At 42.5% G+C, this 26542-nt stretch overlaps 1 protein-coding gene across 2 annotated transcripts; it reads right to left on the minus strand.

The window, feature by feature from the left end:
- Nucleotides 1–332: 332 nt before the first annotated feature.
- Nucleotides 333–23355, minus strand: LOC133457766 (tryptophan 5-hydroxylase 1-like). Of its 2 annotated transcripts, none has more exons than XM_061737105.1 (11): nucleotides 23189–23355; nucleotides 20768–20905; nucleotides 18319–18502; nucleotides 18141–18241; nucleotides 17489–17556; nucleotides 9903–10099; nucleotides 8126–8261; nucleotides 7916–8042; nucleotides 5155–5250; nucleotides 4836–4969; nucleotides 333–2487 (listed from the first exon to the last, which is right to left on the minus strand). In XM_061737105.1, exons 1-11 carry the CDS (start codon nucleotides 23261–23263, stop codon nucleotides 2313–2315), a joined length of 1431 nt encoding a protein of 476 aa, XP_061593089.1. In that variant the 5' UTR covers nucleotides 23264–23355; the 3' UTR covers nucleotides 333–2312. The 2 variants fall into 2 exon arrangements, with proteins under 2 accessions (XP_061593089.1, XP_061593082.1); XM_061737098.1 differs by having other exon boundaries at nucleotides 18126–18241.
- Between the last annotated feature and the right edge of the window lie 3187 nt (nucleotides 23356–26542).

Consider the following 26542-nt stretch of genomic DNA (forward strand, 5'->3'; position numbering starts at 1 on the left):
ATTGATTATAAATCAATGAGATTGAGGTATATAGGACTTCATATTCCTCTGTGAAACCCCACCTCCTCTAGATGGAACCACAGTGCAAATATGGAGAGAGATCAGATGAGTGGCGTCTGCCATCCAGTACCTGTCCTGCAGCTCCTGTGGGGGGGGAGTGTTGGCCTGTGGTGCGACTTCCCTTCTCTGCTGTCATGTCTGCTGCCTTTAGACATTGGAATGACCGCTGACTCTTCCATAGAAGAACCCAACAATAGCAAGACTGTAAACTACAATAAATACTCAGAGAAAGATGTAGGAATGCAAAATGACACAAGGCAAGGCAAGTTTATTTGTAGAGCACAATTCAACACAAGGTAATTCAAAGTGCTTTACATCAACATTAAAAGCGGCAAGACACAATTAAACAGTGAATAACAAATAAAATGATAAGAAAAGAGGCAAAATGATAAAAAGCACAAGTTGTTAAAAAGTAGTTGCAGCAGGTACATCTCATTGTTACAATGGCAAGAAGACGTACAAAGACCGGGTCAAATACAGTATTACAAAAGTAATCTGTAACACTTCGTACGGTGAATTAAACCAATTTGAGAATTCTATGCAACAATGCCTGTTTCCAGGTCTTATTTCACACAACTGACGAGACTTACGTCTTAATTATTCAAGATCGACAATTAATTAATTATTTTCTCTACATCAAAACATTTAGTAGGGAAAATAAAGTCCCCATTGCTCCAGCTTGTAGTATTTGTGCTGTCTAGAAAACTGAATGGCCTGACCTAAACAGTTTTCAGGCTACACAGCTGTTTAGTCACAATGCCTCCGGGTTTCTTCTTGCAAACTCCTGTTTCATTGTTGGGAACTCTCTGTGGTTACATTAATTAAACTTGTGTCTTTGATAGTCATCTTTTTTCTGTCCACATTTCTTGGAAGGTTATGGGGCACCACCAGGTGCAAACCAGTCATGCAAACCAGTGATTACACCTTTCCTAAACAGTGACACATCTTTTCAGACCACAGGATGTGTCTTTTCACGCAGTTGTTTAGCAATGAAAGCTCCTCAGAGAAGAGGTCCAATAGCTTGTTTGCCAAATGAAACGTGCTTCGTGTGAGCCTGCCACAGGACACATAAGAAACCTCCAAGTCAAATTCAGAAGTTGATTTTTATTTTTGAGCAGGCAGTTTAAAATAATAAAGGCATCTATAACACTGAGGCTCCACTCACCCAGCAGCTCCCCCTCCGGCACAAGACACTGCCTGATTCAGTCAACAGCTACCATTTACACTTTAATTTAATTAATAGATTAAATGAAGCAACAACAGACACAGAAGGTCTGACGATACGAGCAACGACTCAGACGATTTAAAGTCTCATTATCTTATTAGAGGCTTTAATGAGACACACTTTCTGTCACCTACTTGTAATGAAGTCAGGAACGACGGCATTTGCATCTTCCGTTTTCAGTCTGACGGCAGTCGTCCCAACGCTAAAGTTTCAAACATCAGTATATATATGCTCTATATCCAAACATCACAGATGTCTTAGTTGACTTTATAATGCAATAGTTTTTGTTTCTTTTGAAGGGATGGCTTTGTATTTTTTAAACCCACCAGGATCCATTATCACACTGTTACATACAATATTGTCCATACAAAGGTAGGGATTTAATATGCAAGAGTTTGTCTAATCAGCCTATTGGGGGAAGGTTTACTCACAAATACATGTACAGTCTACATTTGAGTTTGTCTTCATAGTCATCAGATGTTGAGACAAAAGTAATTTCTTGATGAATATTTTAATGTTCGTTGTCACACTTGTTAGCTTGTTAGCAGCAGGATCACCTCCCATCAGCACTGTAAGCAACTTTGTTCGTTTTTTAAATTGTGCACACCGATACTGAATAACTGTGCAGAACCCTCTGGTGACAGAAGCCGAGTCTCGGATCAATTCAAATCAAAGTGTTAACCCCCCGAACAGCGAGGGACAAGAACGCCTTACAATACATCACTTTGAAAGCAGTGCTCTCAAAGCGTCCCAGAGGGGGGGCACCATGTAGTTAATGTCCAAAACTGAACCTTTTTAATGTTATAATGCTTAAATCCAACAACCGGGCGAAGTCTAAGCAAGATTAGAGGAAGTAAACAGTGGGTAACAGCAAAAAATAACATTAAGGGTTAAAACGGACAATCACTTCTTTCATTACAGTTTCCCAAAACTATTTCTACCTGCATGTACAGGACACAGAATCAATGGATCATTATTTCAGGACACGTTTATGATAGAAATCCACAGACGTCCATGAGTTGCTGTCCTAGTCTCTCAAAGGCGTTCTGAGGCGGCTCAGGGCGTCCTCTACGATGTCCAGCTCGTGCCGGATGTCTTTCACCATGCTGTTGATGTTACTGGTGTCCTCCAGGACGTCCACGCTCTGGGTGTACGGCTCGTAGTGCACCGTGAACGGACGCTGAAGGGTCTTAGCAAAGTCCCTGCACACAAACACAAGACAATCTTTTTAATCTTGAAAAACCCTGAATCAAAGGCAGATGGAAGAGAGTAAAAGAAGAAAGGATTCCCTCGGCTCGCTTCACGCCGCCAGTAAAGCTCTACTATTGACTCCAAAATGATGATCCTGATATCACATTAACCTGCTGGGGCCAGTATCACCTGCATGGCCTGAACTTCCAGTTTTAAACGTGGAGCCTCTGATTCATGTACGACGTACGGATCATTGAAGCAGTTTGAAGTAAAACATCTGACTATCATCATTTTTTAATATTTAAAAAAAAAATGTATTAGGCCTGTGTTGAAAAAAATCGATTTTCCGATTCTAAATCTATTCTCATATTAATTACTAAAAATCGATTTGTATGTCTAAAGATCGATTTTTTTTCCCCATCATTATATTACAACTTAAGGTATTTTTTTGTTTATGCCCAAAAAAAGGAATGTTTTGTTGGACACGAGCATAACACGTGCCATGTTTTTCCCTTTTAATATGTTTAAAGGTATGAAAAAATTAAAGTTTTCAGTTGTAATTGCATAAACTGTCTATATTTCATTACTTTTTATACTGTCTTGGGGTTACATTTGCATAAAATGCTAAAAGCCAAATTCCCAAAAATGGGAAAAAATAAAACCAATTTCATCCGTCCTCTGTTTGCTGCCCTGGATCTGTTTGATAATTCTGACCCACAATGTTTCTGAAAGCAGTTCTATCAGTATTCTGGGAGCTGATTGGTCCTTACAGCATCATTAGCTGCTAATACTTGCTGTTGAATCTCAATATAATACTAATATTAATATGTTGCAGAACTACAGTCATATAATTCATGCAACAGCTCCAAAAACTGTTTTAATAACACTAACCCAAATCGATATCGGAATCGAATCCAGTCGGATTGAATCAAAGCGTGATAATCGATTCTGAATCTTAAGAATCCAAATCAAATCGATTCTTGAAATTTGAACCGATCCCGAGCTCTAATTCATTACTGCATTTAATGAAAATTGTGTTATTAATGCACAGATTAAAAATACTTAATGAAGTGGTCGAGAGAAAAAGGTAAAGGGCTGGGATGCTGGAGGAGCAGAGGCCCGTTCACATCTCTGTCCCCTCTGAACCAACCTGTGGTACCGCTACCACCCGGTGTAAAACATCCGGTTTAAAACATCCGGTGTAAAACATCCGGTGTAAAACAGGGCTGGGTTACATGTTTCCCTGCATCATCACACCCCATACAAGTGACAATTCATTAACAGACTTGTGCAGAGCTCGATGAGAAGCTGATTGATGAAGGGAGACGTATGCAGGAACCAGGGTTCCCCCCTCTGGTGTAGGTCTTGAGTTTGTCAGGGTGGGCTGCCATTTATGTTGATTCCACTTTTCTCTTCATTTTAGTCAGGAAAATAATGAGGTAAATAGTTCTCTAGATTGATTTGTTCGGTTATTCTAGGTACTTCAGCTACACAAGTTGATAAAGTCGTCAGGACAAGTTTTTATCAGTTACGCCTCCTAGCCAAAGTGAAATCTTTTATAAATCTTCACGACCTGGAGAAAGCTGTTCACGCTCTAATCAGCTCGAGATGAGACAATTGTAATGCACTATATGTTAGCGTCTCCAAGTCCTCTATTAGCCTTCAACTAGTGCAGAAAGCAGCTGCCCGTCTTTTAACTGACACTAAAAGACGTGAGCACATCACTCCGGTCCTCCATTCACTCCATTGGCTTCCTGTCCATTTTAGAATTGATTTTAAACTTTTAATGTTTGTTTTAAAGCCCTCAAGGGCCTTGCCCCGCCCTATTTATCAGAGTTTTTAACGGTGCGTGAGCCTGGCAGGAGCTTAGATCCTCAAACCAACTGTTGTTGGAAGTGCCCAGGTCAAAATTCAAGCGCTGGGGGGGCCGAGCCTTTTTCAATTGCTTTTTGCAATTTGCTCTGTTTTATGACTGTATGTTTTATTCTGTAAAGCACTTTGGCTCACCTAGAGATGGCTGTACAGGGCTATATAAATAAAGTACATTTACAATTACAATCACAATCTTGTATCGGCCCAGTTAGAGCCCAGTCCTCAAACCTTATCAGACTCCACAGGACGACCTAAAGAGGGCCGTGTGCAAGACGCCCCTCTGAAAGTGTGAAAGGGCGTGTTAACATCCACTGCAGCCGCACTTACACATGAAACTGGATTTCACGCCTCGAAACTCTTAAAGTGGAAAGAACAATGTTTCATCATGTTCATTATGAGCCTTAAGTGTCTGATAATTTCCTGCAGCGCCGGGTACAAGATGAGGAAGTCGATGGACTAATCTCACGAGATCTCAAATTCTACTCACCTCATCTTGTTCTTGGCTTCCTCAAAACTTTCAGCAACAAAATAAACGTCTTGGAAGGTGGTAATCATGCACTCCTGATTGCATGTACGCTGGGGGTCGAAGGGAAGAATGTTGGCCCGGCCAGACAGGGCATGCTGACGAGACAAGGATCATTGGTCATCACAGATTAATAACAAACGTGTGGGTAAGAAGGTATTATGGATTTCATAGCTTTGGACCAATCGATGTTATTTATTTCAATCATTATCAATACTGCCAATATCTTTAACTCCACTTGTTTAATCTGAAGTGATGTAGCTGGAAACAGAAGTAGCGTCACCTTGAGTTCACTGACGGAGGAGAGGAGTCCCGCACCGTACGCCCTCAGCCTGCCGTCCTGCTTGCACAAGCCAAACTCCACTGTGAAGAAATAACACTGAAAACAAACAGGTTTGAAATGTGACATGAGTCCGCTCAGCCGCCTGGCGGGACGCCACCAAGGCTCCCGGGGGCTCGGCGTCGGCCCCTAAGAACCGCAGGAACATTCGTGGTTTGAGTGATTTTTGGAAGACGTTCTTTCTAAAAATAAAAACATCCAATCAGCACAATGCAAACGCATAATTATTATTAATATCTTTAAAAAGACATCAGCTTATTCATTATCAATTTTTACACAGAACTTATTTAACACCTTGCAAGCTTTACCACATGAAGATCCTGGTTAGCTCTTTATGTACATGATGCTCTCAGAATAAACCAAGAACCTTCATGCACATGGTCTGGGAACCTGTTGCAAACTTCTGGCAACAGGTTGCAACTGCATTATCCTCGATAACAGAACAGAATATTCCAGTAAACCCTCAAACACTTATTTTAAATAATCTATCCACAATTAATGCTTCAATATGTCAAAAACTAATTTTGCTTGCTGGTCTAACAGCAGCAAAAACGATAATTGCAGTAAGATGGAAACCACCACACACGCTTAACATCTCCCATTGGTATTTGACTTTTCTTGATATTATCTATCTGGAAATATCTACAGCCCGAATCCAGAATGCAAAACAACTAAATATTTTATTTTGGTAGATGGCAGCAGATCAAATTAAAGCCAAACTTGAAAGATGTATTTAAAATTGATATAGACTACCTTGTTGCAGCTTTCCTTGTCCGGTTTTTGATGTTATTATGTTTTGCCTTTGTTTTATTTTGTCCTTTTTTTTGTTTTTTTGTTTGTTTTTTATTGTTATATTATCTTTTTTTTCTGTTTTCCTTATTATTAATTATTAATTGTTTTCATCGAATGCTTAGGCCGGAGGGGTGGGTTTGGAAGGGGGTGAAAATATGTGTATAATGTTTGTTTGACATCATTGTGGATGCCCCCGTTTATATATATAAAAAAAAGAAATATAAATAAAAACATTTGATCACAAAAAAAAAAGACATCAGAAAATGTGCCGCCACACAACCCTGCGATGGCCTTCCTTTACAGCATACGTATAACGTGCTCAGTTATCTACTCAGGTGAGCCGTGTCTCTGCGTTAAATGTCTCTGAGGTGGTTGACGAGGACGATGCAGCAGCATCAAGATCCACCACCAAGCTGGGAGATAAGACGGTTGAGTTGTGACAGTGAAGGGAGAGGAGGTGCTGAGATTGTTTCCATCCATCTGGCCCTCCTTCTTCCTCAAACCTTTCTCTCTCTTCTTTTCATTCTTTTCATTCCTGAACGCTCATCTTGCACATTGTTCTGCTGGACCTTGCACTCCATTCTTTCCCTGTGCCCCTGCTTGTTGCATTTAATCATAACTTTAAACTGGCACCAGCTGATGGCAGGATGTTTTACAGTAGCCTCTCCTGGATCATCCAGGAGCTCTGCAGCTCCACTGCCTCTCATCTCCAAATGTGTGCCCACTGCCCAGTCGAGCAGAGAGACGCTGGAGTGGAGAATCTGTGGCTGTAACATGGAATCCTGTAATCCCAGGACTCTGTTCTTGACAGCGCTCCCAGCTCGTCCACCTCATCTGCCAGAGATCTCCCATTCCCCAGTGTGATGGAGGGAGGGAGGAGTCAAGCCTCCTCCACTTCTCACTGCTCTTCTCCTGCCGTACAGCGTCTCAATTTTCCATCACCTGCTCCCACTTGTGGGATTCTCCATAACTCAATTGTTCTCAACCTGTGGTGCAGAGGAACGCAAGCTCCCTCTAGTGGTACGCACTGTTCTTTATTTTTCACTTTCGCCAATAAGGTTACAATGCTCATCTGTTTGGAGCAGCTCTGAAGACTGTTTTAATGGGTGACGTTTGAGTTTATAAGTGTGCCACAGTCACCTGGTTGTTTTGCTGCTCTGCATATACAGAAGCAATGAAGTCAGTCTGGACACTTGAATCTTATTCATGATCGTTTGACCACAATATTGTATGTTCGACCTCCTGGGTAAAATAAAGCAGTGTGAATGATGTAGGAGAAACATAAATGGCTGCTGTGTTAATGCTGTACATGTGGATTATGGCCATGCGCTGCTTTTACTTTACTCCTGGATGTGATGACGGTACTTTGAGAACTGCTGCTATAATATATATTCATCATATTTCAGTTTTTTGTTCTTTTCAATCAACTACTTTTTTAATTTAGGGCAAATTGAGTCATCTGTTTTAACAGAAACAGGAGCTAAAACGAAGTGACTTAATACAGTCAAGTTTCTTTGAAAAAAACAACATTAATCCATTTATCCCTTTCCTAAATCACCCAACCTCACAATACCACCAAAATCAACGTGATGACAGTTTTTCTTTTTTAAATTACGTCTATTGGAAAGTGTTTTTTTTTTTAAATTGTGTAATTTGTAATTTAATTTTTTTTATTATTACATGAATTGAAATTTGATTTCTTAGGAAAAAGGGACAGATAAAATAAGCTTAGTCTTCTTTCTGTTCCCTTTCATTCAAGAAAAGAGATTTGTTGTAATTATATTGAACTTTTTTGTTTTTCTTTTAATGAATGAAATAAAGAAGAAATAATAATAATGAACCCGTGGAAAAGCGACGTGTGCATCTCTCTCATCGGTGCTGCTGCCTCGAAGCACAAACATGCGTCTCTCACCGTGGCCAGTTTCTGCACGGCAGCATCCGAGGCGCCGAGTGATGCCAGACCGATCTCCTGGGAGAACTGGGCGAAGCTGGGCTCTGCCAGCAGCGGGACGTGGCCCAGCAGCTCGTGGCACGTGTCCCTGCATGCAACGTAAACATCTGAAAATCTGCAAGCAGTGAGGAGTTGATGACATGAACTCAGTGAAAAGGTGCACATACTCACGGTTCGGGCGTGTATAACGGCTCGGAGCCGTGGCGGACGTACTGGGTGCAGTGGAAAACCCTGAAGGCCAGGCCGGCCAGGAAGTCTCGGGGAGAGAGGTAGCCTGCGACCGGCCGGATTGTGAAGCCCGAGTGCTCTAGTACCGCAAAACACACAGCACTCTCATTCCTCACAGTGTTTCTTTAAAGGGAGAAAGTCATGATAGAATAAAGGCGTCCTAATGGAAATATATAAGATGATGCTTTCGTCTGTGTCCATAATCACATTTAGGATGCTTTCAGACCTGTGGCCCGTTTGTTTTGTTCCGATTCAGGGGCTAAATCGATACAGTTGTTTCGTTTTTCGTTTGTGGCGTTTGTGTTCACAAGGCAACCGTCTGTAGTGGTTCAAAACTGTTAACAAATGCCATGAACCAACTGTTCTCTCATTGGTCAGAAATGAACGCGGAAGGAGTTTCCTCTTCAGTACCCCAGGAAAAACAACAACTATGGAGCATCGTGAGCGAGTTATGAGTGAGTTGTGCCGGTTGCTGTGTGGATTATGTTCTCACTGCAAACGAACCGCTCCAGGTCTGGAATGGAAGCGAGAACCTAACACTAACCTCTCCTAGGATCTCGGCTCGTTTGTTTTGTCCCGCATCCGAGCGCGATTGCTGTGTTCACATATACCAAAACCAACCGATCTTTAGGAGGAAACACTCCCTGTTTCGGAACAGCTGCTGCAAACGGGACAGGTGTGAAAGCACCCTAAAACAGTGGTCAAATATTCATTTTGAACATGGGGGATCAACATGATGGACCCAAACATTTCCCTCTCTCTTCTTCTACAAAAATACTGATAGAAGGCCTCAGAAAACATCCATCCATTTTTTATGCCCACTTTATCCTTGGCAGGGTCACGGGAGTCTGATGGAACCTACAGTATTCCAGCTAATTTCAGGTGAGAGGCAGGGGTTCCCCCTGGACAGGTCACCAGTCCATCACAGGGCCACATATACAGACAACCACCACAATATTTTCCAGACGGAGGTTCACTTTTCTCAAACCACAAAGGTAGGAGAGAAAATGCACCCTGTGGTCATCGATCCAGCCCTATTTATACTGAAAAAGGAGGTGTTATTTATGTTATACAGTATGTGCGGATGTTGAACCGTATCTGTGAAAACATCTGTGGTTAAAGAAACCTAAACATGTCACACTTTCGGCCATATATATCCTGCTGATTGTTTCTTACTTGAGATGCTAACTCAGCAAAGACCTAAGATCACTAAAACTTTGAGAAAAACAGGATGGAACCTATTTGTTTTAAAACATCTGTTTCTCTTCTTTGTCTTCACCTAAAGAAGAGAACTCAGCTAAACAATCTAGTCGTACAAACCAGGATGTCGTCCTGCCGCGAGAGCAACCACCAGTGTAGAATTTTAGAGAAAAACCCTTCAATCAACCTAGTATGCATGTTTTTGGACTGTGGGAGGAAGCCGGAGTAACCGGAGGGAACCCACGCAAGCACGGGGAGAACATGCAAACTCCACACAGAAAGACCCTGCTGGGCCAGGGAGTTGAACCGGGAACCTTCTTGCTGTGAGGCAACAGTGCTAACCACCAAGCTGCCTCAGAAAACATCCATCCTTTGGTATTTTACAGCATTATTCCCTCTCGGCCATCTGGCAGTGTGCTGCCTGAAATAGGGAGCCTGAATAATCTAGTTTAACTGATGAACGTCCCTTTGGCAGGTGCAGGAAACAGGAATCTAGCCCTGGCAGCAGTTTGGTAGTTACCCTTGAGGAAATTGGAGACGTCCTCCAGCTGAGGAATGTTGTCCTCACTGTACTGACAGTACTGGGTCAGCAGCGGGAGGTTCTTCAGATACTCCTTGCAGGCGTGGCTGGGGTAGAGCTTGTGCAGCTCCCTGAACACCACGCCCCAGGTCTGCACCTCCTCCGCCGTGTACTCTATCCGAGGGATGGGGGTTCCACTGAAAAACACACCAGCAGTTAGCAGTTAGACACCGCAGCACGCACCATTCTGATAGTCGCTGACCCTTCCCTGTTTATGTTCTCTGGCAGGAAACCCGTGTTTCTGTGTAAAGATAAATGTCTGACCCCCTCCCATCATATTGGTGTTGGTAACCAGGTGATGATGAATAAAAATAATATTTTAGAGGAGGCGCACACACGGCCAACGTTCCGGGGGCCATCCTGGAAACTGGGCAGACCGGCGAGACAGCTCGGGGGGACGTCCCCGAGGCCTAGGCCTGGGTCTTGGGGTGGGTCTTGGCGGGGGGCTTGGCTGGCGTGACGGGGACTCTTGGCGTGACTTGGCTGGGCTCGGGGACTTGACTTGGCTCGACGGAGACTTGACTGGGCTCGACGGAGACTTGACTGGGCTCGACGGGGACTTGACTGGGCTCAACGGGGACTTGACTGGGCTCGACGGGGACTTGACTGGGCTCAACGGGGACTTGACTTGGCTCGACGGGGACTGACAGGATGCGGGGAGCCGGAACAGGGGCAGACAGGATGCGGGGAACCGGTGTCGGGGGGCAGAGGATCCTCGGAGCTGCCTGAGTGGGTGCCCGGGTCCGGGGCGCCGGCTGCGGGGGTACCCGGGTCCGGGGCGCCGGCTGCGGGGGTACCCGGGTCCGGGGCGCCGGCTGCGGGGGTACCCGGGTCCGGGGCGCCGACTGCGGGGGAACCAGGACCATCACCGGAGCAGGGGCTGATGCGTCCGGGACCACCACCGACAACGCGCCCGAGACCACCGCCGGAACAGCGGCCAGCTGGGGCTGACGCCGTCGTCGTCGCTCCAGAGCCTGGATAGCCTTGCCATTGGCCTCCAGCATCCTCCTGTTGTCCTCGAGGGAAGTCCAGAGGGACACCCACTCTCTCGCTGGGTCCATATATGGTCGGACCGTTCTGTCACGTCTGGGGATAAGGTGTGGACCAAAACGCAGGAGAGAGAAGGAGGCCGGAGGCAGGAGTTCTCAAAAAACAAAAAGGATTTATTCCAACAAAAATCAAACTAAAGCGCTGCAGAGCAGGATCAAGACAAACTAAAAAAGGCATAAAAAAAACTTGAGGAGCAAAACGTGGTAGGAAACATGGGGAACAAACAGTACGGTCCGACCAGGAACAAAGGGATGACAAGACCAGATATACACAGGGGATAACGAGACATGACGAGACACAGGTGCAGACACAATCAGGGCAGATGGGACACAGGCGGGACAAAACAGAAACTGAAAGCTGGGGGGAATGTCAAACCTTGACAAATATTTCGACTTTATTCATGAAAATTCAACTTTATTCTTGAAATTGTATTTCAACATTAATCTCAACATTTCAACTTTTTTCTTGAAATTTTATTTCAATATTAATCTTGACATTTCGACTTTTTTCTCGAAGTGCACAATAAAAAAATCTTCCCCTCTCAATTATTTTTTCTCCTGCATGGCCCTGATACTCTTCCGTAATCTCCTGATGTGCAGCTGGCACATGAATTCTGTCTGGAAAAGTTGCACTACTCTTCCCGGAGCTAGATGCTGTTCTGTCCACTTATCTCCAGCGATGAGAGACAGCATTCCACTCCCACTGGTGATCCTGCAGTTGAGGCAGATATGCTTTGACCCGGCCTTGACATGTCCTGGTGCCTCCTCCGAGTCCTGAGAGCGTTCACGTCAGCCGCTTAGCGGATCAGACGGTTTGATCTTCAACAGTAGGAAATGCTCTGGTGTCAACGCTTCACGGATCCAAGGACGACTGTTCAACTGTTTACATTCTGAGAGGAGTGGAGGACTTTCTGCCCTCATCTAACCGAGCTCTCCCCGGACCCTCCGTGGGGTGAACCAGCTGGTGGTGGGTGGGGGGGGCAACTCAGTTCCCGTATCTGAGAGTCCATATCCAGTGAAGCTGCTGCCTCAATGTTGCTCAGGTGAAAACACAACCTTTACAAAACTGCGCCGACTTCTCCCTTTGAGAATAGACAAATTCCACAAGGACAAGCATGGGTCACGGGGAGTAACTCTTACAGATCAGCTGCAATACAGCTGGAGTGATCGTTCACCTGCAGATGACACGATTAGATGAGGCTTAAATCACATCACATCGTTACAGCGGCATAAAACAATAAAGCGGTGAAAAAAGAAACAGCAAGCAAACTGTATCAGTAATGAATCACTGAAAGAACTGGTCAGGGATGCCAAACAGTCCTTCAGAGGGTGTGTTGGTTATCAGGGATGCTTTAACTCTCATCCTCCTCTAGCTCACCGCGGGGGCAGCCTCTCAGCCTCTCACAGGGCTGAAAGGCTGCTGCCCCAGCAGACCACAGAGACACGCTGATGTCACAACAGGGTCATTTAAAAAACAAAAGAGATGGAAGTCCATATTGAATGCTTGCAGCCAAAGTTCCTGAAGATTCAAAACTGTCAGGTCTGTAGACCTCCAACTCTAGAAGTCTGTCGATCTCTGTTATCATTTCTCCAGTCAGTGGTCCAGTCACAGTCCAGCATAGCGTAGTCCTGGTCCATCCACACTGGCCACAATGGTTTCAAAGCCTCAGGAACATTTATGTTCCTCAACAACCCAATCAGGCAAAGGAATGTGTCTCATATGGGGCCAGTACTGGAGACCCCTGAGTCCGGGAGTATGTCCTGGATGAACAGGCAGATATTACTTCTTCAAAGTCGTGTGAGAAGACCAAATGAGGGTCAAGTCCACTCATATCCCCGGCTCAGATTTCCTGCACGCATCGGACTGTAACGTGATGTTCAGATCGCTACCGACGAGGCATCCTGACAGGAAGCCTGTTAGGGAGCAACATCCCACTGCACAAACAGGTAACCCCCCCCGCCCCCCCCCCCACCCCCGTACTCTGTTCTCAGAGAGCATCTGCATGTGTAAATTCAGGAAAAAGCCAGCTGAGTCTCTCTCACCCAGGGTTGCCAACTCCCTGTAAAATAATGGACACCTCATCGTCGGGGCCGGCCGACCCGATTGCCTTCACCTTTCCTGGCGTAGTGAATTTTTTTAGCCCCTTTTCTTGTGAGTGAAACGATTTTTTAACTATTTGACTCGAACCTGAGTTGAATTGGATGCATATTTTTGAATGACATGAACACATGGAAAACAAATTATTATCCAGCAATTCACACAGCACGAAAAGATGAGTTTATGGGAATATGCTGACATACCATTTAACCGGTAATGTTTGTGTTTGCTGGGTGTGTGTGGATGTTATTGGGAATTTACTGGTGAAAGAAGTTTACTGTGAAATGCGGCCATTTCTGAGCTGTAATCGGGAGTTTACTGACCCCACTTTGTTGCCACGGGTAGAGGAACAGCAGGGGATCTTTAAGGCCTTTGTTTAAAAAGGAGCCATCACACAAGAGCCATCAAACGGCCATCAATACTTCTGTGAGTTACCATTCAAACTCCCCCAACCTGTCTATGCCCAATTGGCCCACGTGAATAGCAAATGGAGATAGGGCCTTTATGTTATTGCGGGGGTGTGGCTAAGAATTGATTCAGTAATGTCATTGGTTTCTGTCTCACAGCGTTGAGAGTTGCAGGGGGCTTTTAAGTTTTTCCTAGTTAGTTTGTTTTGCTCCCGCCCGGTAGAACTTTTTTTGCTTTTGAGGAGATACTGCTGCGTTGTTGTAAAACATGTCGCATAAACGGTCCTTGGGCTTTTATCCAAATCAGAGCGCACACTACAAGACATGGACGGCAGATTTGAACTACTGGACGAGGAAGTGAAGAACTCTGATCGTGTTGAAAGTTGCAGCTCCATTGTTGATTCCACACCCGCAAAACGGATTAAAAGAGCAAAGAACACACGCGTTGCTGTAAGTAAGTTTGCTTATGACTATAAGGACTGTGCACAATTCCTTTTACATTTAACTGCGTGTCCACAGGAGGCAATAATGCTTAAATACTTTTAGAATCACACTAACTTTGTATTATTAATCTATACAGGAGGCTGTAAGACATTTACACAATTCTGAAAACAACACTATGAAAGTGGATCCAAAACAAGGGTAAATATATGTTTTTTGTTTGTAATCACTGTAATTTACCACAGCAAAATGAAAAATAAATGAATAAACGGCATTAGGAAAGAAATTGTTGAAACATGTGTGGCTGTGGCAACGGGTAACAGACAGTCACGTGTGCTCAGTGTAGTCACGTGTGATCTAGATCTATTTTCTCCACACAAAAAATAAATAAAAGGTTGCTTTGGGGTTTGAGTTTGTTTTTAATCAACTAACATGGCTCCTCTCTTTCCCAACAGTATCAATTCTCCACATAACCTTGCAGTTACGACATACATGTTGGAGCAGGTCGGCATTGCTTTTCCTGACACAGACAGCGACGTGATAACAGGTAAAAAGAAAGGCACATCCATCCTTGTTCTTTTAGAATTGTTTTGAATAGATATTGAAACTAATTAAATTCTAATTGTATTTTTGCTTGTGCTTTAGCTGCTTGCAAGACTTATTTTGAGTCTTTGAAAAGGAGCCATCGTCTCGATCAGCCAGAAAATGCTCCCCAGAAAAAGAAATTAAACAATGCAATGAAGACTAGACAACGGAAAACAAGGGTAAGTTACAGCAATATTTGAGTTAGTGAGTTACAGTATACGGAACTGAGATGTTTTTAATTTAGTGTTAATTGAATATTGGTAAAAATTATACACATTTTAATTGCTACTCTATATTTTGCAGTTGCTGGCCTCCAGGGCTAGATGTGTACAGATTCCCGCTGCGGCAGCGACAGTCACTGGGGCAGAGCGGTGCCACGCAACGGGCGGCGCCACTGGGAGACAATGGCTCGTTTTTAGCTCTGTTAAACTCTTAAGTTGACCTGTTTGGTAGAGGAGCAGGGGCCATTCAGATCAAACTGTAAAAAAAAAAAAAACTGCAAGAGAGAAAAGTGCTCACTGACTGGACTAAGTTTTGATCTCTTTGTGGGAGAAAAGTGCCTTTTTTGTTTTTTTCATGTGGACACACACTGAACTTTTTGGAATACTGTGTTTTAATTTTCTGCAATAAATACATTTACTTGTACTGAGGTGGTTGCTTATTTGATTTCTGAAATGTGCATGTATTTGTAGCCTGGTAAACTGCAGGTAGCTTGCAGTAATCCTCTCGGGTGCAATTTTCTTTTGCACCAGTAGAGGTTGCTGTGCTTGGGGGGGGTTGGGGGGATGGGGCTTGGGGGGGGTTGGGGAGTGAGGGTTGCCATGCTGGCGATTGACAATAGCCAGCATGGCACCCTGCTGAGCTGGCTACTCCAAACACAGCAGGAGGTCCCAGTACAATACGGGTGTTTCCGGACCGGGAAAATTTTTCGTTTTCGGCTGGTTTACCTTACATAAATTCCCGTGCTAGCACCTGAAATACCGGGGGTATACACAGCCGTAAACCCTGGTTTTTTTGCTGTGTCACTTTAATACAAAATTACAAAATGAACTGAATAAAATAAGTATCTTTCTGAAACAGAAACCTGTCCTGCTTAACTTAAAATTGTATGAACTAATATAAAACAATAGAAAGAAAGCAGAACATCCATTCTGTAATAGTGCACATTTTTAGTGCAATAACAAAAGTACAAACAGAAAGTCTGTAGAAAATGTATGAACTCAACAGCTCAATGCCATTTTCCATTGGCATTTTATGACTATTTTCTGACTCTCACAGTAATACGGGACAAAGTGCGTTCCTTTTCAGCTCAATACGGGACGTACTTTAGTTTATAAATATGGGAAGATTCTGTTTTTCAAGGGACGGTTGGCAACCCTACTCTCACCTGCACGTTCCAGCCAGCATTATCGATGTATTTGAGGGTTATCATGTTGCAGCTGGGTAAATATTGTTAATAATTCCGGCATAATGTGTTTTTTTTATCCTCTTCAGATGGTAACTACTGTATTTATGTTTTAACCTGTTTAAAACACAGGTAATACTTTCAACAGCAATCTCCATGAGCTCTTCATCCGCCGAATGACATTGAAGGGTTTATTGCTGCGGTGAGCCACGGCTGAGGGGTGTTGGAGACCAAGGGCAGCTACATCATGGGTTGTTTTGTGTAAATATTCACTATAATTTAAGTTCATAAGTCTAATTTTGTATTTAGGAATTAAGTTAGAGCAAGTACCTCACTGTTTGTGTAGGTTATTTGTTAACAATGTTTAGTGTTTTACCCCTGTGTGTCACTGGTCTGGTCAGCCAGTATTTAAGTTCCTTGTGTGTGTTTGTTCAGTTACTGTAGGTCAGTCTGGTTTTGTTTCAGTGTGGTGGCTGTTAATGTTCAGTTTCTATATTTGACCTCTTCTAAGGGCCCATTTCTTAAAAAGTTCTTTTGGGAATCAAACCCTCTTTTTCTTTAAAATCTTTGGGTCCTCATGCTGAACCGGCTTGCTCCCGCCCATACCCAGGAGACGTTTACAATCGTCACCATGTAAGAACAGAGCTGGGGTTGTTATACCTCCAGACTGCTCCTTTAATAACGCAGTAGGTCATCTCTGAATGCAGTGATCAATCAAGCGGTTGTCACATGGCAGCATCCTCCCCATTCAACAGCAGCTTCACACACTGCCTTAATTATCCAACTTAAAAAAAACAAAAAAACCTCTCTACGAAGAAAAGACAATCATCACAGCGACTAAACAATAGAGGTCAATCAATACAGCGACGCACTCATCAGTCAAACACACATGACCCGTCTAACCACAATCAGCATGATCCAAAACAAGTAGAAAAATCATAATTTTTACTTAAAATAAGTGAAACTGAGGCCTGTCTTGTAGTAATAACACTGGGCTTTAGTTTTTAGCTCACATGTTCCTGCAATGACATCTGCTTTGTTTCATTCTGTTGGAACGTAGTGACGTCTGTAAATGTGCAGGATCAAAGTGAACACCTGTGAATATCCAGTCACAGCTAAAGTCCCTGCAGGCCACCACATTCATGACGCCATTATTGCCCCATTTCAACCCAGAAGTTAAAATTACTCCCAGGAGGAAAACTTCAAACGGAAATCTCCGTCAGAGGAACCGCAGCAGCACGGATCTGAAGGTCCGACGTGGCTGATTGGTTTCTACACTGGGAGTTTGGTCCAAACACAGAGAGCTGCTCTGTTTTCACTGGGTTTGCTCTCAGCAGCCGAGTCCCGGGTCGTCAGGTGAAACTGACGAGTGACACACAGCAACATCACTTTGAAGGTCGTGAGAAAAGAGTCTGAAACGTTTGTGTTTATGTAGGAAAATGTTTCTGTAAATGTTTCTCGGTCATTTACGTCATTGATCAACAACCTCTTGATTTAACTTCTGTTAAAGTCATCTTTACCGACGTTATATTAAAACTTACTGTTTGAAGTTTAAAGCCAAGTCAGAGAAGTGTTTTCTTCTTTTACGGTATATATTGTCTTTGAATCCCTGGAAGAAAAAAGAAAAAAAAGAGTTGCATCAGTCTCTTTCTACGGAAGCGTATTGCATTCACTTGAGAAAAAAAACTGCTCTGTTTTTCTGAATTAATGAGATAATTATATCAGAAAAACAGAGCCGATTTTTTTTTTCATTAAAACTTTTCTCAGAATTGTGATATAATTATCTCGTTAATACAGAAAAACAGAACAGTTTTTTTTTTCATTAAAACTTTTCTCAGAATTCTGAGATACCGGTAATTATCTTGATAATTCAGAAAAACAGAACAGATTATTTTTGTTTTTCATTAAAACTTTTCTCGGAATTCTTAGATAATTAACTTGTTAATTCAGAAAAAAGGGCAGATTTTTGTTTTATTAAAACTTTTCTCGGAATTCTGAGATAATTATCTCATTAATTCAGAAAAACAGAGCAGTTTTTTTTCTCAAGTGAATGCAATACGCTTCCGTATCTTTCTTTTATGTTTTTTTTAAAGCCAAAAACGATTTCTGATATTGAAGATAAGGTTAAGTGATAAGAGGAGTGAGCAAGCCACAGATATGGGATGTAAACAGCACGACCTTGGTCTTACACACCGGATGATCTGCGTCTAACTCCGAGCCGTACATCAACACCTTGTGTGCACAAAGGTCCAGATCAGAGATCTTCTTGGGGAACCAGGGCACATCACCGGCGTCTGAAATAACGGTCACATTAGAGACTTACTGGTGTGTCTGACATATTCATGTGTGTTCAGAGGTCGGGGGGGCCTACCGTCACCAGGCAGGGTGGAGCCGTCCATCGGGCTGATCTCCACGATGTTGGTGTACTTGTTCAGCAGCTGAGTCAGCTCCTTCAGCTGCTCGTGCTCCGTGTTACAGTCCACGAAGATCTCAAAGTCCGAATCGCGTCGTTTGGACTTGCGAGACTCAATGTGAACGAGGTTGACGTGTTTTTCCTGAAACAACACATTTGCAACAGAATCAAATGTGCACCTTCATAAGCCAGCTCCATCTGCAAACAATAATAATAATAATAATTCATTTTATTTAGAGGCATCTTTCAGGTCACCCAAGGTCACCTTACAGGAGATATAGTTAGAAACATACATTTTATAAGTTAAAGGGGACCTATTATGGCATCTAATACCTATTTTAAACAGGCCTTGAATGTCTTAAAAACAAGCTTTTGATTGTTTTTGTAAAATAAATTAGAAATTCAGCCTTTGAGCCATGTCTTTATCTTCCCATTCTCTAACCTCATTATCTATGCAGGATTCTGAGTGGGCGGGGCTATGATAATGAGGCTCTGTGCTGATTGGCTGCCTGAATGACACGATACACCGCTACGAAAAAATGGCAGAAGCTCCGGCCGGAGGAGTTAGTTGTTGTTGTTCCGGCCAGAGTTAGTTGTGGTTGTGGTTTCACGCATCGGAGGCCAACCTATGTAAATCGCTCCGTCGTTACGTAACGAAAGGGAGCAGAATCTGAACGGCTCCTAGAAGCCACATCACACTGGACGGCTCATCCGGGCGGCTGTACAGACACTGCAGAATTTGGTTTCTTTCCTCCTTCTCTGAGTTGGCAGGCTGAGGGGAGACCACTTTATATATGTTAAAGCAAGAAAAAACCTGTTTTTCATAATAGGTCCCCTTTAAAATACAATTAATACAAAAAAGCAGCAACAGACAGCATAAAAAAGTACATAGACCAATAAGTAAAACAAACTGGTGGAGTGTAGCGAGTTTGAACAGGTGAGTTTTGAGTTGGGTTTTGAATGTTGTGATGGAGTCTGTCTGTTTTATGTGTGGGGGGAGGGAGTTCCAGAGTCTGGGTGCCGAGCAACTGAAGGCTCGGGCACCCATGGGGCACCCATGGTGCTGAGGGTGAAGTAGGAGTGTTGAGAAGTCCAGCCGAGGTTGAGCGGAGGGCGGGGAGGGAGTGTACTCATGTAGGACAGGGGTGGCCAACCCTGGTCCTTTAGAGCCACACTCCTGCATGTTTTAGATGCTACTCTGCTTCAACACACCATGATACAAGTACCTGTGTCATCAACAGAATTGTGCAGACCTTGATGACAAGCTAATTAGGACCATTAATTAGAATCAGGTGTGCTGAAGCAGGGTAACATCTAAAACATGCAGGAGTGTGGCTCTCGAGGACCAGGGTTGGCCACCCCTGATGTAGGAGGTCACAGAGGTCAGTGGGAGCTGGTTGTGGAGGGCTTTGTAGGTGAGGAGGAGGTTTTTGTAGATGATGCGGTAGTGGACTGGTGGTGGACTGGTGGTGGACTGGTAGTGCAGTGTTTCCCAACCCTGGTCCTTGAGGCCCACTGTCCTGCATGTTTTAGATGTTTCCCTGCTTCAGCACATCGTGATACAAGTGGCTGTGTCATCAACAGAAATGTGCAGGCCTTGATGACAAGCTAATTAGCACCATTATTAGAATCAAGTGTGCTGATGAAGGGAAACATCTAAAACATGCAGGACAGTGGGCTTTGAGGACCAGGGTTGGGAAACACTGTGCTAGTGGACTGGTAGTGGACTGGGAGCCAGTGGAGTTGGATAAGAAGGGGGGTGATGTGGTCAGATGACTTGGTGCGGGTGAGGATCTGGACGGCCGAGTTCTGAATGAGTTGCAATCTGTTGGTGAGTTTGGTAGGGAGGCCAGTGAGGAGAGTGTTGCAGCAATCGATACGGGATGTGATGAAAGAGTGGACCAGGATTTCAGTGCTGGACTGGGACAGTGCTGGACTGGGACAGTGCTGGACTTGGACAGTGCTGGACGGAGTCTGGAGATGTTGCGGAGGTGGAAGAATGCAGTCCGGGTGATGTTGTAAATATGAGGTGCAAATGAAAGGCTGCTGTCCAGGATGATGCCATGGCTCTTGACTTGGGAGGAGAAGGGTACCGGGAAGCCGTCGATGATGATGGGTGGAGCAGGAGGGGGTTGTGACTTGGTGAGGGTGGATTTGGAGCCGATTAGGAGAGCCTCTGTTTTATTGCCGTTGAGTTTTAGAAAATCTTTGCTCATCGACGTATTGATTTCATCCGGACAGTTGGTTGGGGAATTGGGAGGAATAGTAGCAGTGGGTTTGGAGGAGATATAGATCCGTGTCATCGGCGTAGCAATGAAAATGGACCCGTGTGTAATATAGCGTGTGTAATAAAGCACTTAGGCGATTGATCTACGTTTAGTAAATCATACTTTTAATAACCACGTACCTGGAAAAGCTTGAGAGCCTTCACGAGGCCGCCCACTTCATTCTTCAGGGTGAAGATGATAGTGGAGCTGACCTTCCCAGAGCGGTTGGGCCGCCCGCCCGCGGCGCTGCCGCTGTCCCCCAGTCTTCTGGAGGCTTCCTTGTTTGGGAAGTACAGTAAGGGGATTATAGGTTGTGGGAGCATCAACCAGTTTCTTTTAGTTTGATATACTTCAAATAAGGAAACAATACATTTGAAAATTATGCAGAGCAGACCATTATTCAAATATAGCGTGTGTAAAATATACGTGCACACATTCAGATGTACATTTATACACCTATACACATTAGGGCTGTCAATCAATTACATCTTTTAATAAGGAATAATGGAAAGTCTGGAGAGGGCAAACTATTGATCTGTGATTCTATCCCAGAATCCAATGAAACATGTTTTGAAGCAGTTTTTAAGAAACTGCCTGGTGTGTATAGTTTGATTTTACACCCATGACAACTCTGATTGGGGTAATTCTTTCCCAATTACGTCAGGTGAATTTAATAAACACATTTATTTATGATATGAAGCCCAGCCTTTTGATTGACAGTTAACTCAGCCAGTCTATGCTAACCCAACGACTCTAGTGTCTGATTTACGTGTGAAGAGGGATGTTCTGCAGTAAACATCCGCCAGCAGCCCTGCAGAATTTTAAGAATTTGTTTAAGAATTTGTTCTTAAATTGCTTGCCTGGGTAAATAAAGGTTAAATAAAAAATAAATACAGTCTATGGGGGAAAATGTGCCACATAACCATGCTTCCTGCATCAGTACAGTCTATTATTAAGGCCGTTACGCTCCTTCTTGTTCCTCGAAACTACAGCTTGGTCATATCTGCTGAAACGTGGGAGCGTTCATCTCGTGTTAAAAAATAGTGCCTTTTAAACAGAATTTATATCAAAGAGTCTTTAGCATATTAACTTTGATTGCCCGATGTGTAGCCATAATAGCTCCCCATAAAAGTGAGGGCTAATTTGGCACCAATATTTGTTTTAATGGCAAAAAAAAAACAAAAGCAACCATGCTTCAGGTATAGATCAGGTATAGGGGCTTCTTCCCACTCAGGGTCATGGGGGTCTGGTGGAGCTGGTTGAAATGGTCTTGAAGCCAAAGGTAAGGACCCATTCCATCAAAGATGATTCAGTTCAATCAGCAATTCTTTATTATTAAACGATATGTTGCATTAATGGTCAGTATGTAAGTTTCTTCAGAGAGCCATTGTGGATGGTCATTTCAGGGGCAGGAGAGATTTCACCGTGGTGCTGTGGACAGCCCAGTGAGCCAGTTCCCTCAACCCTCAATAATTACTCAATAATTACTTGGAAGAGTGATCCTCCATGTTGCAGCCTGCAGACATAAAGCCTAAAGCACAGTCATACTGAGGTCTGGCTTGATAGCCGGGCTAATCTGAAAACATCAGATTCAAATTTAAGGCAAGCAAACTCTTGTTAAAGCAGCCATTTGATGACAGATCTACTATTTTCTCGCCCTAAAGATTACATTATAGCAGCAACATAGCAGCAATATGTCCACAACAGATGCAAAGCAGCAAAACAAGATATCTTGTTAAGTGTAAATGGTAGAAATATACAACACACCTACATTATGGAGCTAAACGCCCCATCCTGAGTCAGGATGGATATTCACTTTGTGTTTGGTCACATCATTTGTTTTTTTTACCCATTTCTTATGCATTTTGTCTTAGTTTTTATTTAATCAATTAATGAATTAATAACAATATGTGATGTGTCGCGTGTTATTCATCTCAGGTTATATTTACAGTTTCCAATAACTAGGAACAAGCCCTAATATGTAACCTTTACATTAAAAAGACGTTCTTTGTTCTTTCTTTTTCAGTTGTAAATAATAATGCTAATAATAATAATGATAATAATAATAGTAATAATACACTGTGGTCACTAACATGGTTATAGAAGTGGACGAATGATTTAATACTTGTGTGTAAAAAGCTGACCCTGAACCGGTACTTGTGAAACGTCCTCACACATGACGCCTCACATTCTACGTTGTTTTTGTATGAAACCAGTCCTAAACGCTGAAAGATCAGCAGAGTTTTATTCCAGTTGCTAAATGCCCGCATTAGTTTAACCAAAGGACGCTGTGGACGACTGGCCTTGAGTTGGTGTTAGTTAGAGTTAGTTTAACTGCAACTAAAGCTGAAATGAATTTCTGCACGAAGCCACTATCATTTCTGATATTCTGTTTAATCATTAAAAAAGAGACTATAACAGTTTTAAAATGTTAATACTAGAGGCCGCTTCAGCTTCACCGGCTGGCAGAGTTTCAAAAGGGAATCTCAGACTAGTTAAAAACTGTTGCATCTTTTGTCTTTTTGAAGAAACACAAAGCCAGAAACATTAGTAATACTCACATCCTTGCTGACCTGCTTGCAGCTCACAGGGTCCGATGAGCAGGATCCTGGTTCCTCTGACTTCTTGGAGAACATGCCTGGCTGTAAATCAGTGTCTCTATCTAATAGAGCAGATGATGGGTGTTCAGTGAAGGTCCAGGTCTAAACTAGGAGAGGGTGGAGGTTGCTCTGGGGAAGACTAACAACTGAAAGGACTAGATGCTGCTGTATTTATGAAGCCACGCTGCAGGGGAGGGTTCAGAGATGGGGAGAGGTTGTTCATGCTCAGCTGGAGGGAGACTTGGACACGTCACGACTATTATATTACCGCATGCTCGTCACAGTTGGGCATCATGATAAGTGCTTCATTAAGACCAGTGAATACCTGCTCAGTCATTAGCCTCCTGCAGACCGCAGGTTCATGTAGCCCCGGCAGGAACAGTGAGGATCCAGCTCAGGGCAGACTCCTGCTCTCCCATCAACCCCCTGAATTAGGACAGAGAGGGGAGGTGTAATTTAAGGGGTACTCTAAATTCTAGGACTTGCAGAACACCAACAACAATTAAAAGATTTTCTATATCAGTCAGTGGAGTTAAACTATGGAACAGAATGGATTCAGAATTAAAACAATGTCCAAACATTAACCAGCAAATATAAAAACATGATTTTCACGAGGTACGAAGAGGAAGGGGTTTAGGGCCTTTAGGGGCCGTCAGATAACACTATTGGGTGAATGGGTAGATTTGTGTATATTTATGTACAGAAATGGGCAGGTATATGTATGTATGTATGTATGTATGTATGTATGTATGTATGTATGTATGTATGTATGTATGTATGTATGTATGTATGTATGTATGTATGTATGTATGTATGGGTGTATGTATGTATGTATGTATGTATGTATGTATGTATGTATGTATGTATGTATGTATGTATGTATGTATGTATGTATGTATGTATGTATGTATGTATGTATGTATGTATGTATGTATGTATGTATGTATGTATGGGTGTATGTGTACGTATATGTATATATGTGTGTTTGTGTGTGAATATGTATGTGTGTGTATGTAGATACATATAGATATAGAGCAGATGGAGTTAATATAGAGATAGTATAGTGTAAATAAGTATATTTATATAAATATTTATATGGGCATGTGTGTACAAATATGTATAAAATACTCAACTATGTGTATGTATGTATAGGTAAGTGTGTGAGTATAATTATAGTATAGTGAGTTATTATAAATACTTGTTAATAAATGATTAGTGAATGGGGGTAGGATTTAATAAGTTTACACTTCTTCCTACTCCTTTTTGCACATGTAAATTAAGATATTAAGTGTTAAAGTATGAAATTCTTTCTTTTTTTTGTTTTCTTATCTTCTCTTTTAATTGTTGTCTTTTACATGTACAAAATAAATCAAATCAATCAATCAAAAAACCCCTGGCTTCCTCTGCACAGCACCCTGATAGAGATTTTTTTTTTTTGTTCATCATTTTCAGCCAAACCATGGTCTTTGCCTTCCCTGTGTGAAGAGTAATAATAGTTGTACTTAAATTCTTCCTAGATACTCTATTTCTTTTTTTTTTATTTCTTTTTTTAATGAAAATTCCGTCAACAATTACAGTGTCAGGTTTTTCATACTTCACAAAGCAATTACTCTCATATCAATGTCCTTATTGTCCAGTGGTGATGGTGGTGTCCTCTTGCTGTGCTCTATAATCTGTCAATTTTTCCCATTTTTCCTGAAATTGTGTCTCTTGTAATCGTATTTTACATGTCATTTTTTCCATTACATATATTTCTTCCGCAGGTCTCAGCCACGGCCCCGCTGGTTCTGCTTTATACCATAACCTTGCTATTGCTTTTTTACTTGCAGATAGCAGAACTTTAACAAGATATTTGTCCTGTATTATAACTTGTGTCAAATTTCCCAAATAAAGTATCTTAAAAGATTTGGGAATCTCGTATCCTATTATTTTTCTTAAACCCTGCCATATTTTATCCCAATATCCTATTATCTTCTGGCAAGACCAGAAAATCTGCATATGGGCCAAATCCATGTGTCCACATAGTCTAGATCAGGGGTCGGCAACCCAAAATATTGAAGCAGCCATATTGGACCAAAAACATAAAAAAGAAATATGTCTGGAGCTGCAAAAAATGAGAAGTCTTTTATCAGCCTTAGAATGAAGACAACACATGCTGCATGTTTCTATATTAGTTAAAACTGGGTCCTCGGCTGCAAATATAGCATGCTAATGTCTTTTCATGTGACTCTTTTTGTTACGTGAATCTACAGAAGAGTATTAGGGCCAGGCAGGAGAAAAATAAAAATAATATTTTAGAGGAGGAGGATTTTTTTTTCATTATGCACTTGTGTCGAGAAAAAAGTCGAAATGTTGAGAGAAAAGTCGAAATGTCGAGATTAATGTTGAAGTACAATTTCATGAAAAAAGTCGAAATGTCGAGAAAAAAGTCGAAATGTCGAGAAAAAAGTCGAAAGTTCGAGATTAATGTTGAAGTACAATTTCGAAAAAAAGTCAAAATGTTGAGAAAAAAGTCGAAATGTCGAGATTAAAAGGGAAAGGAAGAAAACAAGAGAAAAAAGGAAAAAGAGAAGAAAAAAGAAAAAAAAAAAGAAAAAAAACAAAAAAAGATGAAAAAAGAAGAAAAAAAGGAAAAAAGAAGAAAAAAGAAGAAAAAAAGGAAAAAAAAAGGTCAAACATTTTTGAAAAAGCTCCAGGAGCCACCAGGGCGGCGCTAAAGAGCTGCATGCGGCTCTAGAGCCGCGGGTTGCCGACCCCTGGTCTAGATACTCTATTTCAAGCTGGGTTACTATTTATGACATGGTTTGATAACTGGACGGTAGAAGCCCAAATCCTTGACAGAGTTAAACAATTACAAGTTTATTTATGTTATATGTTATAACTTCTGTCCAAATTGGATTATTACTCTGTAACTGAGAAAAAGGGGCATTAAAGTAAGTAATAATTGAAATGCTCCTCCTTGTTCTTTTAGGATGTTCCTGATCATTTCCCCCCAAGGCATCTCCAGTCCCCCGAGTCAGCCTCTGAAACCTCTCTGAAACCTCTCTCAAACCTCTGAAACCTCTCTGACTGAAACCTCTCTTAACCCCATCTTTGAGACTTTTTTTGAGAGAAGCGGTAGACCAGAGTCAGACCAGAGTCAGACCAGAAGACTTTCACTTCCTCTCGTCGCCCAGGAGGTCGAGGTTCACTCACCCTGCAGCTCCTCAGAGCAGTCGGAGTCAAGCGTCTCCACAGGAAGGCATCACCTAACACATCATCCCATTACTGCGTAATACATGATCAAAGTCTGATAATAATCCTCTGCTGGAGCAG

This window comes from Cololabis saira, chromosome 2 (assembly GCF_033807715.1).
Source record: "Cololabis saira isolate AMF1-May2022 chromosome 2, fColSai1.1, whole genome shotgun sequence".
Taxonomy (NCBI): domain Eukaryota; kingdom Metazoa; phylum Chordata; class Actinopteri; order Beloniformes; family Belonidae; genus Cololabis; species Cololabis saira.